This window comes from Sitodiplosis mosellana, unplaced genomic scaffold, assembly GCF_009176505.1.
Source record: "Sitodiplosis mosellana isolate CC-2019 unplaced genomic scaffold, AAFC_SMos_1.0 Smas_scaffold_1, whole genome shotgun sequence".
NCBI lineage: Eukaryota > Metazoa > Arthropoda > Insecta > Diptera > Cecidomyiidae > Sitodiplosis > Sitodiplosis mosellana.
Genome location: NW_022595244.1, coordinates 11,554,893 through 11,572,403, shown reverse-complemented (window position 1 = coordinate 11,572,403; position 17,511 = coordinate 11,554,893). Strand labels below are relative to the sequence as shown.

Below are 17,511 nucleotides of genomic sequence, written 5' to 3'. Positions count from 1 at the left end.
CAAAACCAAAACCCTAAACTGTACCACGAACACGCTATCGAGGTGTATAGAGTGAGATATGGCAATCGACGAATTTTCGTAACGGATCCAATGGTAACTGCCAAAGAAGGTTTCGCTGTGTACGACAATGAAATTGTGTTCGGCAAACCATACGTAATCTATACGTTTTTAAGATTTTTCAGATGTGTTAAAACGCTTACGGTTGATATGTCATCACTCAATTTCGAGAATAAACCATTGACCATCGCCTACATAGCGGCACATACACGGACGACTCTGTTCAAATTGGAGATTGCAACACAGATTCCCATTCGTTGAAGAAATCATATTCTTCGGATGTGATTTCAATCCCAAGCACATTCTAGAACACAAGAAAAACAACTTGATGCGGGAATTTTCAAGTCTTTCAAGTGTTCGATTCAAACAAAATCTAAACGAAATTGAAGTACGCAATTGTAAGAGAAATATGTGGACCCGATGAATAATTATTATTAGCATTCAAATGATATTTTCAAGCAAATGTTTCAATTTAAAATGAAAAAAGGTTCTTTGCTAGATGAACTCTTGCTTGACTAAAAGAATAAATATAAGGTACGAAAAAAATGATGAAAAAAATCGTTATTATAATTGAATATATTGCATGACAATTTCTCTTCCCCAGTCAACGAAAAGAAACCAAAGAAAAAAACACAAATGGCACGAGTTTGGAATTTTTGGCCTATAACAAACATTCTGTTTATGTATTTATTCCATTTATTTAGCTTCGACTCACACACGCTGACACTCGCACGGAGACAAACATAGTCTTATGAAACGAATACTCCAGTAGATAGATCGGCGTTACTGTATGAATAGTGATGTAATTAAGTTTAAAACCGTACCATTTTCGCTAGCGTCATAGTTTCTAAGTCAAATGATTTGATTTAGTTAGCATATAAAACAATACATGATTAGACAAATACAGACTCGTTCAACTCATAAATGATCGAATCGGTTTGCGTGCGTTAAACATGCGAAATGCTTGTGACGTGACAGAAATTAGTCGGAATTTATCTTCACAAATGTGCTAATGCGAGTGCTTAAGTTCTTTTTTTTTGTTTTATTCCGTTCCAACGATTAATATTTTTGGCCATTTATCTGTTTTATTTGAACATTTTGTGCTTATCGTTAAAAAAGCTATTTGAAAAATCCAACGTTAAAATGATTTTTTTTTAACTAAAAATATTTAAAACAAAGAAATTGAACTGGTGCATATTATCTGCGTTAGAGGGTGCGGTACGACGCACGTCCGCTAAAAAGATTCAAAACCTAACGCAATTTATATGCTGAGCTTGCGCTAGTTATTATTTTAGCTTAAACGGAGTTTATAACTCAGCTGTCAGCAGTAGTGGGTGAATCGTTACGTCGATAAGAACAGGATTGGTGTATATGATTTGAAATATAAAGTTTAAAACAAAATGTCATAATTATTATTCGAAAAAAGAATATTCAAGGATACTGTTAAATCAATCATAAATAATAAGAAGCCAGCACAATGAATCTGTCATATGTGCTTGCAATATGTATCGCGTTCATGATGTTTGGTGAAGGAGATGTGTTAGCAGATGATACATCAGCCAGTGCAGTTCAGCTAAACAACATGGAAAATGGAAGTAAGTGTGCATATTCTTCCGTTTTAAAAAAAAAAACATTAATTATTGGTTTTGAGAAAGTAGCTGAAAGCAGCTAAAAATCGGAAAAAAAATTCGAAAACTTTTCCTTAAATTCGCATACTGTATTTTATGTGTCTGTATATGTTATTTGTCTTATCTGTATATTTGTATATTCAAATTCGTAGAAATTCCTATCATTATTATTATTCTTAAATTATTTCTGGAAACCAACATTTGCCGCAATGTTTTTGTTGTCATTTTTCACAGCAACATACACGTTTTGCAAACAAAATCACAACGAGCTGAGTTTTTTTGATTAAAATGTATGTAGAACAAAAAAATAGACTGTAGTGTGAAAGAAGCAACATGACACACACAGGGTGTCATGTTATCACTTGCAATGGTTAACATTCCAAAGGTTTAAACACTTTGCTTATGTGAGGACAAAATATTTTTTCTTTTTCAAATTAATGTCTCAACAATTGATCTAATTACAGTTTGTGTGCAACGGTTTCGAACCCCGTTTTTTGCGAATGCTTTCATTAGAACCGAAATTTATTTGAAACGGTTCCGATTTCGGTTGTGGCTTCTTCTTCTTCTTCTTCTTCTTCTTCTTCCATATTCATTGGTCAAAACTTGATTCGCATCGCGATTAATTGTTTCGTCACAATTTTTAATGTATTTTTTCCTCGCTATATTTCAAATATTTCAATAAATCGTAATTACTCACTTTATCTTCCAGTATGTAGTAGCAAAGATATTCGGAATTCGGTGAAAAATTTCAACCAACTGAATGGATGCCGTGTCATTGAAGGATTTGTTATGATTACACTTATTGATAGGTACAACGAAACGGATTACGATAACCTCGAATTTCCACTGCTCACCGAAATCACTGAATTTTTGCTGGTGTATCGTGTGAATGGCCTTAAATCACTGGGCAAACTATTTCCAAATCTACGCACTATCCGTGGAAATGTTTTGATTCATGATTTTTCTTTCGTTATCTTCGAAATGATGCATCTAGAGGTAAATCCAGATGATATTTAAAACTGTTCGAGAAATATTCGCATCCAAGTGATTTGTTCACAGGAAATCGGTTTGACTTCACTACTCAAAATTCCACGCGGTGCTGTTCGCATCGAAAAGAATCCAGCGCTCTGTTTTGTTGACACAATCGATTGGTCGTTGATTACATTGATTAGCGAAAAAAATGTATTCGCTAAAAATAGGGCGACGAGTGAGTGTCCAAGATGTCCCGGTAGCAATGGTAGTGAATTGTCAAAATCGAATGCCAAAACAATTGTCTGCCCGGAAGCAGCTGGACGGCCATTGTGTTGGAATCATCAAAAATGCCAAATAGGTGAGTATTGAAGGTGCTCACGATCACGAACTGTTCCAGTTCGATCACGAGTATACATTAGGATCATTTTCTGTCAAAGGTGGAGAATTACCCGCCATCCGTATGAAAACCAATACACTTTTTGTGCATACTACTACTTCTTCTTCTTCTTCACACAATCGTGCACACAATCGTGCACAATGGAAGCGGCTATATTGAATGTTTGTAGTGTATTGTCATTATTTCTTCCAATATGGCGATTTACAGTATGTGTTAAGAAGAAGAAGCAGTACCATTCCTCAATTTGCATACGGACGTTAACCGCAGGCTTTTTTTCAGTTTGTCCAGCAAAATGCGGAAATTTAACTTGCAATCAAAACGGACAGTGTTGCGATGAATCATGCCTTGGTTGTTCCAATAAAAATCCAAATGTATGCTTTTCATGCCGCTATCTCAGTTTCGGCAATGTTCTGAATCGTCAATGTGTCCAAAATTGTCCGGGAAATACATTTGCACATGAGAATCGTCGTTGTGTCACAGAGGATGAGTGTCGTGCCATAAAAAAACCGGTCTTCGTCAATTACGATCTGTTAGACTATCCGTACATACCGAGCGATGGTAAATGCGCCACCGATTGCCCGAGCAAATTTTATCCCGATGGACCGAGCGGAAAACGTGAATGCATCCCATGCAATGGAAGCTGCAAAAAAGAGTGCCCGCCCGGCACCATTGACAGTATATCGACGGCGCAATGGTATCGCGGATGTACACATATCAAAGGACCATTTGTGATCAACATTCGAAATCAAGGCGGACGTAAGTGTCTGCAATTCATTTTTTGCATTTCAAATTTGATACTCAACTTGAACATTGACTTTCTATCAATTTTAGAAAATATCGTGCGTGAATTGGAAACCTATTTATCGGATATCGAAGTAATCGAAGGTCCGTTGTCCATCATTCGTTCGTACCCATTGGTTTCATTGGGATTCTTTAGAAAATTGCGTATCGTTGAAGGCGATGTCACTGGAAAAGAAAAGTACGGCTTTAAAGTATTGGAAAATCATAATCTTCAGTCACTTTTCACCCAAAATGTCACCATCCAACACGGTTACATGCTTTTCCACTTTAATCCCAAACTTTGTATGAACATCATCGAGGAGTTCAAAGACAATGTTCTCGATTTGCGCAACGTATCAAAATTGCCAGCCGATGAAGTGGCACCCAACTCGAATGGCGACAAAACGGCCTGCAATGTCACAAGTTTAGAGGTTGAAATTAAAACATTTAGTCACAATGTTGTTGTGATGGAGCTGAAACCATTGCCGTATAAAAATGAACGTCACTTGCTCGGCTATTTGCTGTACTACAAACCAGCTCAATATCAGAATGTGAGTCAAATTACGTATATTTTTGTAATAAATTATTTATTATACATGAAAATGAGTGCAAAATGTACCTTTGTTAATAGGTGACGATGTTTGATGGCCGTGATGGTAATGGGAATGATGATTGGCAAGTGGATGATGTGTATGACAATATTCGAAATTCGACACCCATTGCAATCATCGTAACAAACTTGAAGCCTTATACACAGTATGCTTACTACATTCGAACATACACTGTTGCTGGCGAACAGCAAGGTGGTATTACACCAATCAAATACTTTCGAACTGCCCCATATAAGCCATCTCCCATCAAAAAACTCTCGGTCGCTTCAGATGGTAGCTCGAAAATTGTAAGCCAACTGAAAATACCGATACAGATAATTCGTAAAATATGTTGATTTGAATGATTTTCAGATGGTTAAATGGAGTCCACCAGTTGAAGCCAATGGAAATATAACCAAGTACGTCGTAAAATGCACGATAATACCAGATGATCCACAGCTGTTGGATCTTCGAAACTATTGTAACGAACGTAAGTTTTAAATGTGTTATTATCAAGCCCACATTGCACAAGATAAATTCACCGATAATACAAATTTACTCAAACAAATGCACGTAAATGGCTACTGAAGACAATATTCTTACAGCTCTAGGATTAGAACCAACTTTGGGATTCAAAGCGGATGTAAATGAAACCCAATTTGAGGCAGAGGAAGATAGTTCGAAACAAAGTATATGGGTTGGCGATGATACAGATCTAATTGATTTTGAAGATGAACTGCATAATACGGTTTATGTTCAGTATGTTATGAAAATTTATTTTAAAATAGCCACATTAGAATGACGTTTTTTTCCCTTCTTTTTCAGAAAAGTGAGAAGTCGTCGAGGAGTTTCTACACAAATGAATGATGGCACAACGCTGACAAAGACCAAATTACGGCACCGACGTTCAAGCAACGCATCAGAAAATCAACAGAATTTTGTCCTAATGATCCACCAACCAACTACAAAACCCACTACTGATGATAAAGTGGACAAAATGGATCCAACACAAGTCTACTACACATACATGTACAGAATAATGAATGCATCGTTTTCTACGTTGTATTTGAGCGAGCTCAAACACTATTCGTACTATTCGATAGCAGTGAAAGCGTGTCGCGAAGGTACTGGTGAAAATTGCGGTACGTTCTCACCAAAAGTTTAATCGTTCAATTCGATTTATTTTATGCGATAGAATTCATCTCTCAGCAAATACCAAACACGAATCAATGTCTATTTTTCTTTCTTTCTCTGTCACAGGTGATGAAGTGATTGTCTATCAACGAACTGGAAAAATGGACGCTGCAGACGATGTGTTATATGTAGTAGTTGAAAAATTACCAGCCTCAAATCACAGCACAGGTGTACGATTGTCCTGGAACGAACCGGAGGATCCAAATGGCATGATCGTTAGCTATAATATTCGTTATCGGCGCGTTGACATGCCCGAACATGAAAAATACAAAGACATTTGCATCACACAAAATCTGTATCGTGAACAGGGCAGATCACACATAATTACCGATTTGGTGAATGGAAATTACAGTTTCACTGTTGCCGCTCACTCATTGGCCGGTTCGAATATTCGTTGGTCGAAACCAGTTTATTTCCATGTTGATGACGAATGGCTAGCAGCTCCAACGATTATACTTGTTGTATTCGCAGTGATACTTGTTTTGGGTGCATCGATATGGTTCTATCGACGTAGAAATAGACCAGCAGATAGAAGATTCAATATTATGGCCTCCATGACGGATGAGTGAAATGGATAGAACAGATTAACATACTGACATCGCTTTTGTGTAACTTTTAGTTTTCTGAATCAATGTAAACCGACACCATATTTCTTGTAGATCATAAATTTTCAAAATATTCAAGAATGGACTTTTTGAGTGAGTTGGATTCTTAATCAAATGTACATATTTGCTGTGAATGTTAACTTAATATCAACATTCAATGTAAACATCACAGTGAAACTCAACTTGGCAAAACTAGGCAATTAAAATCGCCACTATGGCAGTGAAACAACAACGTCGTTGTGTTTTTATGCTTGTAGACAATGAAGGTTTGAATGATCAAACGATGATCAGCTGATTGGAACACACAACCAACAGCATATTTTAAGCAATCATTGCCGCCTCTTTTGTAGTTATGAATATATTTTTTTGAAAGAAAAATCATCGCAGAAATTGAGATTTGATCTAGAACGATTCAAGCAATATCAGTTGAATTTAAACAAAAAATTGCCGCTCAGAATTTTACACATTTATTCTGCTCTTGATCCTTTTTTATTTCTTCTTCCTACTTTCACTGTGTGAAAGGCATTTTTTTTATTCCACATTTTCTACAATAAACCTTTTGCTACAATTTATTTGTGTAAATGTGAAGCCATTTTAAAACTATTTATCAGTTTGAACAACATTGAAATGATAAGACGACTGCAAAATTATCTTATGCTTGAAATACTTCAAAATGAACAAGGGTTCAAAGAGTGAAGTGCAGAAGAAATACTTTGTGACCGAGCTCAAAGTGAGGAACATTCCATGCATTTTGATTGCGTTCATGAATATCAGGGAGATTCCAACGGAAGTAACTTTATGTTTTGACTTTGGTCGCCTTCTTGTTTACTATTTAGCAAAAACAATGTTCCATACTGTTATATTCGCCGCCCTGGCCTTATACCTCCTCGTGAACGGTTTACATATGGCCAGATCCGGTACCGGTGCGTACAACTGTGATTGTGATTACGAATACGCTTATAAGTCCGCTAAGTTAATCCGTAGTCTCTTGCGCCAGTTTGACAGCTGAAATAGCCCATGCTCTATGTGTAAAAAAACCGATTGAAACACACAGATACACAATCGCAAAAGTATACGTATAATACGGACGCATTCGGCTACCGATAAGATGCAAACTCACTTCCGAACGTAGTTTCGTTTTCACTCTTTACCGCTGATCATGCTTAGTTAATGTTATTGTTTCGTTTTATAATTTCAAAGTATTTAAAAAAAAACACGAAATTGTATCGTAAGAAAATACAGTGATATTCTTGTAAAAATTTGTATTATTTCAAGCTTTCTTAGCTCTTTACTATTTAAATTCACAAAACGCACACACTTTTATCCCGGAGTTAACATTGCAATGGTATATTTAAATTCCCATTGGGAAAAGAAATAAATCCAATTATAAGAAAAAATCTCAAAGTGTCATGACCACAAAAGACAAAAAAAAATAGAAACAATGAGTGATCACTACTATGTAAATAGATCGATTGACAATGTTCATTTAATTATTGTAATAGTTTTTGGCAAAAATCGAGTGAGCGAAACTATTCCACTAAAACTGAGGAGCGTTCTGTAGGTGGGCTTCTTTAGTGATTAAAGATTCATCTGATTAGAGAGTTCGTCATCAATAAGGCATTATTTTACGAATATATCATCAGAGGCCATTAATAAATTTGAATATTTTAAACGAAAAGTAGCTGGCTCCGCATGAATTCACAAACAAAAACTCGTACGTTTCTTTAAAAAAACAACAACGAATATAAATAGTAAAACAAAATCGCGAACGAGATGAGAACATTGTATTTGGAGTTCATATGATTTGATCTACAAAAAAAAACACTTAAAACTCATATGGTGTTTCGGTTGTGTGTTTATATTGGGTACGATAGCGTCTGAAGAATAACCTCACAAAGGAGAATGCGAAACAAATGTATACATAAATAAATGTTGCCATATGAATTTTTTTCTGAGCTTCTAAAATGTATATATAGGTAAAACAATTATATGAACTCCAAAACTAGATAAAACCAGTAAAGCAAAGAAAAAAATACTTCGTAAAATTTCCGTGAACCATTCTTTGACGATTGTGATGATTATAATTATAATGCCGATCAATGGCGTTCGAAAAAAAGTAAAACACCTTCAGTAGAATTATCATGTTTAATGGCATTGAGTTCCTTTCCACTTGATGTCCTCAGCTGGTATCGCTATCGCTGTTATAGCCGTGCAATTCTTTCTCGTAATCACTGTGTAGATGAAAGTAAATCGAAAATGCACAATGTCGTGAAATAAGAAGGAGCTTTGGTTAAATGCCAAACGGCACTGCTTTGAAATGGAAATTCGTTTACCCAGTAGCGAGTGAGTTATCATGAGAAGCGCTTTTATATTGAGTTTGTTTCACTTTATCTATATGGTGATATAATAATAATCAAATTTTTTTAAAAATAATTATAATGATGAAAGAACCGACAAGAATTAAGCAAAAAATAATACAAAATTTGTTCCAAATGATATTGGACGTTAAATTCATCTATTAAGAGAAAAAAAAGCCTTGAAAAAAATTCCGTTTGTTAACACTATGATTGTTCTTGGGGCACCCAGGGCCCCCAGCGAACTTTAAAGTTGAATAAAAGTACTAAACAGTGTATAAACCAACCGGAGTTAAGTCTCATTGTACAGATTGAACATTTCTCTAAACGAATGAAAAAAAAAACATATGCATATGTGTGAGTATGTGTAAAATACAGCCTGCCGCAAAACTTGTTACGCTGTTGTTCTTGGGGGACCACAGGGCCCCATGGCTATTTTATATTATAACTGGACTATGATAAGAGATAACGACTTGATGTCTGTGGTGAAGTTGTAGTACTTAAGCTGCTCTACAGCTTTGCCGAGGACACCAAGTCGTTATCTCTTATCAGTTTCGCGAAATACGCGAAAAACCGCAGAAAACCGCGAAAAACGCGTTTTTTTCTTTATCATTTTTCACGGAACTGCTAAGAGATAACGAGATGGTGTCTAAGGCAAAGTTGTAGTTCTGGTCGAGGACTACAATTATTCTGATTCATTATTCCGTTATCTCTTATCAATTACGCGAGAAACCGCAAAAAACCGCGAAAAAACGAGTTTTTGATAATCATTTTTGGCGAAACTGATAAGAGATAACGATTTCATGTCTATGGTGAACTTTTAGTACTCAAGCTGCTCTACATTTCTGTCGAAGAAGCAAGTCTCTTACTTCTTATCAGCTTCACTAAAACGATGTGGGAAAATTTTGCGATTTTCGCGTTTTTTCGCGTTTTTCGCGGAACTGATAAGAGATAAGCAATATTTGTTACACCAAAATTATAGCAAACTTTGAGTATTACAACTTTGCTTCAGACACTAATTTGTTATCTCTTATCACAGTCCAGATTTCATATGAAGTATCTTGGGGGCCCTGGAGTCCCCCAAGAACAGTAATATGTTGCAAATATGAAGAACAGTCATAGTGTTAAATTTCAGTTGTTATTCACAATAAAAAAAAAACCTTTTTTTCATAACATAAAACAAGGACAAATTCTAAAATTAAACGTTTCGCAAAATAAAAATCTTTAAATAAAATTTCAGCGTAAATATTCTAGAAATTATGATCAAGTAAGTGAGAATGCATAGAAAACGGAATGAACTCAATCTCTCTCTCTCTCTTAATTTTTCGTTTTTGCTTTGTTGAATTGCTAAAATTTAAACAAAAATATATACAAAAATAAACGGTTGATAAGCGGTGCGCTAGCTGTCGCTCGCTTGTCTCGTGCTCCGCATTTTTTTTCCATTGCCCCGTTCTTTTGATAATGAAAAAGAAATACCACAAAAATTGTATATCATATACATATACCGATAGGAACGCATAGCAGTGAAAATGTAAACAAAAGGTAGTTTTAGTTGGTTTTTTCTGCCTAGAACTGCATCAAACCTATTTCAAAAACCGGATCATTACGTGAAACGAGCTTAATTATTATATTTTTGTACGTACGCTGAATACAGATTAATTTAACATTAAAAGAGGGATTGATTAATCTTTGGTTGCTTAGGAAATATCAGCAATGTATGAACATATAAGTGTCGTGGTTACGTTGAACAACATGGAACTCTCATTCCGTGATTAGTTCATTTGTGTGTGTGTGTTTGTGTGTTTTCCTTCGACCGAGATTTTGGTAAGGATACCTGCCACGGAATTATTAATATTTGATCGTCGTCGCTCTTTTTTTGTCCATCATAATGATTTCAATTATCTTGTAATTCACAAGTTGAGCGCATACAGACAAAGATGTTGAGCTAGTTTCATGCAGAACCATCCAATTCTTATTGCTAATCAATATGAATGATGAAATCGAGAAAAAAACATTTTTTACACTGTTTTTATTGAATGATTTCCAGCATATATTCAATACATATAATTGAATATATCCTCCAAGTTCGCAAGTATTAAAAATCAGATGATCTCAGTCCGATTTGTGTTAAGAGAGAACATAGTTGCGAATGAGCGTTCAGTCTTGAACAAGATACTTTGAGGTGAACATTGAATTTAGAATCGTTGAAAGACAACTCTTCGACGTGTTTTTGTCTATGTGAATTGTGTAATGTTTGAACTTTGTTAGGATTGTGCTTTAAATGAAGACTAAATAGACGATTTCAATCGATCTCTCATTACTGTTTGTGGCAATTATTCTCAAACAGAGCCATTGTTCCTAACAAATTGAGAAGATCTTTTTTTCCTTTTTGAACAAGTAAATAATTACTTTTTTCAATTTTTCAATTAAAGACCTTGGAAAATGGATAATGACATAGAAGCGCCCAAAGATCCCGGCGTATTGAATCAAAAAAACAGCGAACAGGATCATGAAGGTAAATGTAAAAAATTAATAAACATTGAAGGTAGTGTTGTTGGAGAAAATGTGAACTATTCAATTTAGAATAACTTATTTTCATAACTTTTAGCTTGGGCCTTTATGCAGAATGGCTAGGCCCGTAGCTAGAACTGCAATTATAGGCTGGCTCAACCAATTTTTGGGATGGCGCAAGAATTTTCAGCGGAGGGGAGGGGTTGGGGTGGGGTTTGGGTTATTTCCTGAGAGAATTTTTTTTTGGACACCTCCTGTGATGGGCTTCGCAAAGCATTAGTACGCTCTCAGAAGTAAAAAATGAATAGTCGTATAGTTATTCCCATTGCCCATATATGCGGGAGCGTCACGCTCCGAGCGTGTTTTCGGAAGATGGCGCAGAAATTTTATTGCTGGATAGTTGGACTGAAATTTGTGTCGCGTTTTCGCGACGAGCTTCTTTTTCTTTCCATGAAGCCATATTGTGAATGTGTTGCAAGGATTGACTGTGTTTATCGAGGCCTTTGTTTTTCTGCAATACCAATTTCCACGTTTTGAATTCATTATTTTTGGGCTGGCTGAAATATTTCGTGGGCTGGCTCCGCCAGAGCCAATATTTACGGGCCTGAGAACAGCCACCATCATTCGTTTCGTCGACATAGACATCATCACAATGAAAATGATGAAGTTTTCGAAAATGATCGGCCCAGTTAGTAGATTTTTATTGAATTTTTCTATGTAGTATTTCAGAATTATTACTTTAAAAAGAATTCTGAACCCACTACTTCCAAGGCACTCGATTGTAACCATGCATGCTCTTCCCATATATGTATTTTATATTCGAAATATCGTGCATGGTTAGATGGCGTGATAAATTTTACCGCAACACATAATATTTTTTTTAACGACGACTTTTTGTTATTATGCATTGAAGAAGTCATAAACGATTCTTTTTATTGGTTTAGATAACAAAAAATGATTTAAAACAATCCTTTTTATTTCACAGTAACACCACCAGCACACCGTGTGCATTCCATTCTCGGCATGGATGTAGATGATGATGGTCGTGAGTCGCATCCGCTTTTCTCCGAAATGATGGAATTGACAAAGGATGGCGATGGCATTGAATGGAAAGAATCGGCACGATGGCTTAAATTCGAAGAGAATGTTGAAGATGGCGGTGACCGTTGGTCAAAACCATATGTTGCTTCATTATCGTTGCATTCATTGTTTGAATTGCGAAGCTTGCTGACCAACGGAACAATTATGCTGGATATTAATGTGAATAATCTCGAAGAACTCTCCGATCTATTTTGTGATAACATTGTAAATGCTGGACAACTGTCAATTTCAGCACGTGCAAATGTGCGTGAAACTTTACTGCTACGGCATCGACATCAGCATGAAAGAAAACCCAAGAAAATCGATAACCGCAAATTATCGTCCCCAAAAGGTATGTCGAAACATGTTATGCCATTGACACTGTGGTCCAAATGAATAGAATAAACACATGTTGTGGTTTTGTAATGACATGTTTTGAATTTTGAAATCGGAAAGTAACGATCATCCACTTTTTTTAATGAACTCCAATTGTCCATTTCACACTTCATATTTTTGGGCGCCGTCCGATTCATTTTTCAATTGATTATGACAACATTTATTTTCAATGTCATACATTTCAAGCGTGAAAATAAAATTACGCACCCAATTTGCCTGACAAAAGTACAGACTGTTGACATTTCTTCTTCTACTTCGATTGAATTCATGTAATTAACAAAGAAAAACAGTAACAACAGACGAATTGTGTAACCAAAAAACACCATCACGTGGTTCGAAGTGATAAATGCGTACTTTGTTCTCATTTTCGAAATTCCATCGTAATGATATATACATGTGACGTGTTCCGTTTGAGCAAAATTGGTACGTACTGAGGCCAAAAAAACAACAACAAAATGGTAAAAATAGATTTATCGCCACTGATGCATGTTTACCATCGAGCACATATGAAATTATATTTTTCGATTTGAATCTATGAAAATGCACGCTGTTTTGATTCTCTAAACTAAATGCAAGCTGCACGATCCATTTTCAGAAATCAATTTTCTTGCCATACTGTTTACTTTACTGTTTTATTTCAATTCATTTTAATTTTTATTGAATTCACCAAACTTCCAAAATTTATACGTTTTTGCTCGAATTATAACTGGAAAATGTTTGAACATTATTATGAATTGATTGGATTTTTTTTTCTTTCGAAACCTGAGCAGATGGAATGGCTAACAACCAAAGTCAACAGAGTGGTGCGGCATCAACAGATCAATCTGATTCCGCAGAACCGCAAAATGGATCAAGTCCATTCAAAGTTAATAAACACTTTCTAAAGAAAATCTCGCCTGGAACCGAAGCAAATAGTATTCTTATTGGTGAAGCTGAGTTTTTAGACAAAACAATATCAGGACTGTTGCGATTGAAGAGAGCGTCGATATTGGGTGATTTGAATGAAGTCCAGATTCCAACAAGGTAAATATTACGTAATGTAAACTTGGATCAAAACAGTAGTCGAAAATCTATTTTGAAAACTTGAGTAGAATCAATTTCGATGTTCAAATTTAATTTACCTCTCATTTTCACAGATTCTTGTTCATTTTGCTGGGTCCCGTTGGCAGTCATGATCGCCATCGTGAGGTCGGTCGAGCAATGGCAACATTGATGTCCGATGAAATATTCCATGAGGTTGCTTATCGTAGCAAGAAACGAGATCATTTGTTGGCCGGAGTCGATGAGTTTTTGGACGCCGTAACAGTATTACCTCCAGGTGAATGGGATCCAACCATTCGTATTGAACCACCAGCGGCGATTCCATCACAAGAATTGAGAAAACGGTTACCAAACGATCCGGTTGCAGAAGAAGTTGATCATGATGAAGAAGCGCAGCGTTTAAGAGAAGAATCGGGATTAGTGCGTTCTGGTGTCTTATTTGGTGGTTTAATTGATGACATACGCCGTAAAGCACCATGGTATTGGTCAGACGTCAAAGATGCGCTCAGCTCACAATGTATTGCATCATGGGTATTCCTATACTTTGCCTGTTTAGCGCCGATTATCACGTTTGGGGGCTTAATCGGAACACTAACGGGAAATAATATGGCGGCCATGGAATCAATAGTATCAGGTTTTGTTTGCGGAATTGGCTACGGTTTCTTCTCCGGACAACCTCTTACTATCCTGGCTTCCACCGGGCCAGTCCTTGTGTTTGAAAAAATTGTTTACAAATTTTGTTTGGTTACTGAATTGGATTACATGTCTTTTAGGTAATTTTTTCATATTAATCGATTGAAATCGAAGGTAATCTTGATAAATCAAACAATTTTCAAACGTTTCCCTCTTTCAGATTCTGGATCGGCACTTGGATTTCAATTGCACTTCTCGTTATGGTTGCCATTGATGCAAGTGCTTTAGTTTGTTACATAACACGATTCACTGAAGAGAACTTCGCTACATTGGTCGCTGTCATTTTTATCTATGAGGTTAGTGTTTATTGCAGTGAACATGTTCAATCGCTGGAACTTGAACGAAAAGCTCAATGAGGCTTGATTTTCAGGTTTTTTTTCTCTCAAAACCCATGTGAACCATTTGCGGAGAAATTCAGTACACAGCGAAGCCGTGCGGAGTTCGGCGGAGATGCCATACATACACTATATCTGAAGCAGTGCGCTCATGGCTACTTAGATGTGTATTGAACAATAGAAATGTAAACACAGCAAAGAGTGCTGTTTCGCTCACACGTATTGCGTATGTACGGTATCTCCGCAGAACTCCGCACAGCTCCGCTGTACACTGGATATCTCCGCAAATGGTTCATTTGGGAAATGTGTCCGTAAAAAATAATCGAAACTTTTTTGTAGGCAATTTTGAATGTGTTATCGATTCAAGCCAAATTTCCGATATCATCACCGGATGATGTGTATGATTGCGTATGCCAGTCTCCATTTGACGAAAATGACTACAATTGGACAAAATACACAAGCGCTGAATGCGTTGTATGTAATATTTAAAGAAATTGTTGGAAGAACTCAGTACGTTACTCAATTTGATGTTCTAATTTCATTTGACAGGCATTGAATGGTACGCGAATTGGCACCGACTGTGATAAGCCCGAACCAGTTCCGAATGTTTTCCTTATGTCGATTGTACTTTTCTTTGGTACATTTATCATATCACAAGTTTTGAAAGACTTTAAGAATGCTCTATTCTTCCCATCGAAGGTAACAGCTGTTTGCTTCAACCAAATATTTGATTTTCACGCGAAAATCTCATTACCTAATGAAAATCAAAACTTTCCAGGTTCGTCAGCTGTTCAGTGATTTCGCTGTTTTTATCGCCATAGTATCAATGACAGTGTTGGATAGCTATATAAAAATCCCAACACCGAAGTTGGATGTACCGTCTGAATTCAGGCCAACATTGGAAACACGCGGATGGATAATCGACCCATTTGTAAACCACTTCTGGTGGTGGTTGATTGCATTCTTTCCGGCCATGCTGGGTGTTATTCTCATTTTCTTGGATCAACAAATTACTGCTGTGATTGTCAATCGTAGAGAGAATAAGCTGAAAAAAGGCTGTGGCTATCATTTGGATTTGTTTGTGCTAGCAATTCTCACTCAGATTTGCACAACATTAGGTCTGCCATGGTGAGTCAAGAATCAGCAAAAAATTCTTTTAATTTTCTTTGAAATGAAGTTTTTCTATGAAAATTGAAGGTTTGTGGCGGCAACGGTTATGAGTCTTAATCACGTAAATTCATTGAAATTGGAGTCAGAGTGTGCTGCCCCGGGTGAAAAACCGCAATTTTTAGGTGTTCGAGAGCAACGTGTCACTCATGTGATGATCTTCTTGACAATTGGATGCTCTGTGTTCCTTACACCACTGCTGAGCCATATCCCGATGCCCGTGTTATTTGGTGTTTTCTTGTATATGGGCTTCGATTCACTGAAAGGTCTTCAATTATTTGATCGTATACTGATCATGTTCATGCCGGTTAAATATCAACCAGATTTTATGTACTTAAGACAGGTGATTATTCAACAAGTTCAACTAAGAATCAGAAACAGGAACAATTAATTAATTATTTATTTGGCATCAATCTAAAATTTGGATTCTACATTCATAGGTTCCACTGAAACGTGTTCATATGTTTACACTAATACAAGTCGCATGCTTAGTGTTTTTATGGTTGATCAAATCATATTCATATACGTCAATTCTATTCCCAATCATGTTGGTAGTTATGATTGGCATTCGAAGAATATTGGATCGTGTATTCAGTTATCGTGAATTGAAAATTCTCGACGACATCATGCCAAAAACAACGAAACGACGAAAGAATGCGCCCAATTCGAAAATTAGAGACGTAAGTGCTAGTTGGTTTTTCATTGTTTTGCAACAAAACATTTGCTCAATTCATTGAATCACTAATTGGTTGAACATCGTACAATTTTTATTCAATTCCAGAAACAAGATCAACCGCCGCCATATCCAGGAGACGTTGAAATTTCAAACGAAAAATTAGCATTACTCATTCCAAAGAATCCCATCAATATCACCGCAGAGATGAACAAAACGACAATTTGGAAACATGTGAATGACAAAAACAGTAATGAAGCAAACGGGCAAAAACATAACGGTAGTTCTTCATAGGTCAAAAGGCGATTTTTTTCCCTGTATTGATTTTGTTTTTTATATTTTTGGCGAATGGGTAGTCGTAGATATTTATCTTTTGGTCATCATTTTTAACCAAATATAATCAAACCAGACAAAAAATAAAACTGAATATGAATGGATGAAATGGATAGAACAGTCAATTTTACAAAATATAAAATCAAAGTTAAATATATCAATTTAAAACGAATGGCAACATTTAAGGCTAACAAATGTTCACACACAAATCGATTTTATTTTAGGTTGCTAAATTTTACATAAACATATATTTGATAAAAGAAAAGCTGGTTTTTTATTGAATGTTTTTTTCTCACCAAACAATGTTCTATTTGATATTCTATCTAATGGTTTGAGCGCCATCTATTGTTCGAAGTAATCTTTAGAATCAAAAAGTAGAATCAAATGTTCTGTGAATGAAAATTCGAATTTTAGCAAGATAAAAAGGTAAGAATAAGATATAAAGTATAGCAAGCATTGAAAAATTACTCAGGATGAATTACACCTAATTTTAATTCGTTAAATGCACCTGAAACCTATCACTTTATTCCATTTACTCAATGCATATCGTTTGAATTGTAAGGACGCGTTGGTGATGTATTGATCTGATTCTAAGGTAGCATACGCGTTATGTTGCGTTGTGCTTTCATTAAGGCACATCAAACAAGCCCAACATAAGCTGGAATCATTGCGTTTGTAGTGGAGTGTGCGTGCGTTATTCTAGGT

At 36.0% G+C, this 17,511-nt stretch overlaps 2 protein-coding genes across 16 annotated transcripts; both read left to right on the top strand.

Moving 5' to 3' along the window:
* Positions 1–820: 820 nt before the first annotated feature.
* Positions 821–6,455, top strand: LOC129580550 (insulin-like receptor). Of its 2 annotated transcripts, XM_055471076.1 has the most exons (11): positions 828–859; positions 1,353–1,652; positions 2,395–2,681; positions 2,745–3,015; positions 3,334–3,810; positions 3,886–4,385; positions 4,466–4,732; positions 4,797–4,914; positions 5,030–5,183; positions 5,250–5,566; positions 5,685–6,455. In XM_055471076.1, exons 2-11 carry the CDS (start codon positions 1,535–1,537, stop codon positions 6,185–6,187), a joined length of 3,012 nt encoding a protein of 1,003 aa, XP_055327051.1. In that variant the 5' UTR covers positions 828–859; positions 1,353–1,534; the 3' UTR covers positions 6,188–6,455. The 2 variants fall into 2 exon arrangements, with proteins under 2 accessions (XP_055327050.1, XP_055327051.1); XM_055471075.1 differs by having other exon boundaries at positions 821–1,652.
* Positions 6,456–7,359: 904 nt separating this feature from the next.
* LOC129580548 (electroneutral sodium bicarbonate exchanger 1-like) lies at positions 7,360–17,071 on the top strand. Of its 14 annotated transcripts, none has more exons than XM_055471061.1 (13): positions 8,559–8,934; positions 9,818–9,844; positions 11,010–11,092; positions 12,074–12,520; positions 13,335–13,587; positions 13,701–14,378; positions 14,459–14,594; positions 14,973–15,107; positions 15,183–15,332; positions 15,412–15,761; positions 15,831–16,143; positions 16,241–16,480; positions 16,582–17,071. In XM_055471061.1, exons 1-13 carry the CDS (start codon positions 8,909–8,911, stop codon positions 16,765–16,767), a joined length of 3,024 nt encoding a protein of 1,007 aa, XP_055327036.1. In that variant the 5' UTR covers positions 8,559–8,908; the 3' UTR covers positions 16,768–17,071. The 14 variants fall into 14 exon arrangements, with proteins under 14 accessions (XP_055327043.1, XP_055327048.1, XP_055327044.1 ...); XM_055471060.1 differs by having other exon boundaries at positions 8,777–8,934; positions 13,332–13,587; XM_055471068.1 differs by lacking the exons at positions 8,559–8,934; positions 9,818–9,844 and adding an exon at positions 7,360–7,568 and having other exon boundaries at positions 13,332–13,587.
* The last annotated feature ends 440 nt before the right edge of the window (positions 17,072–17,511 follow it).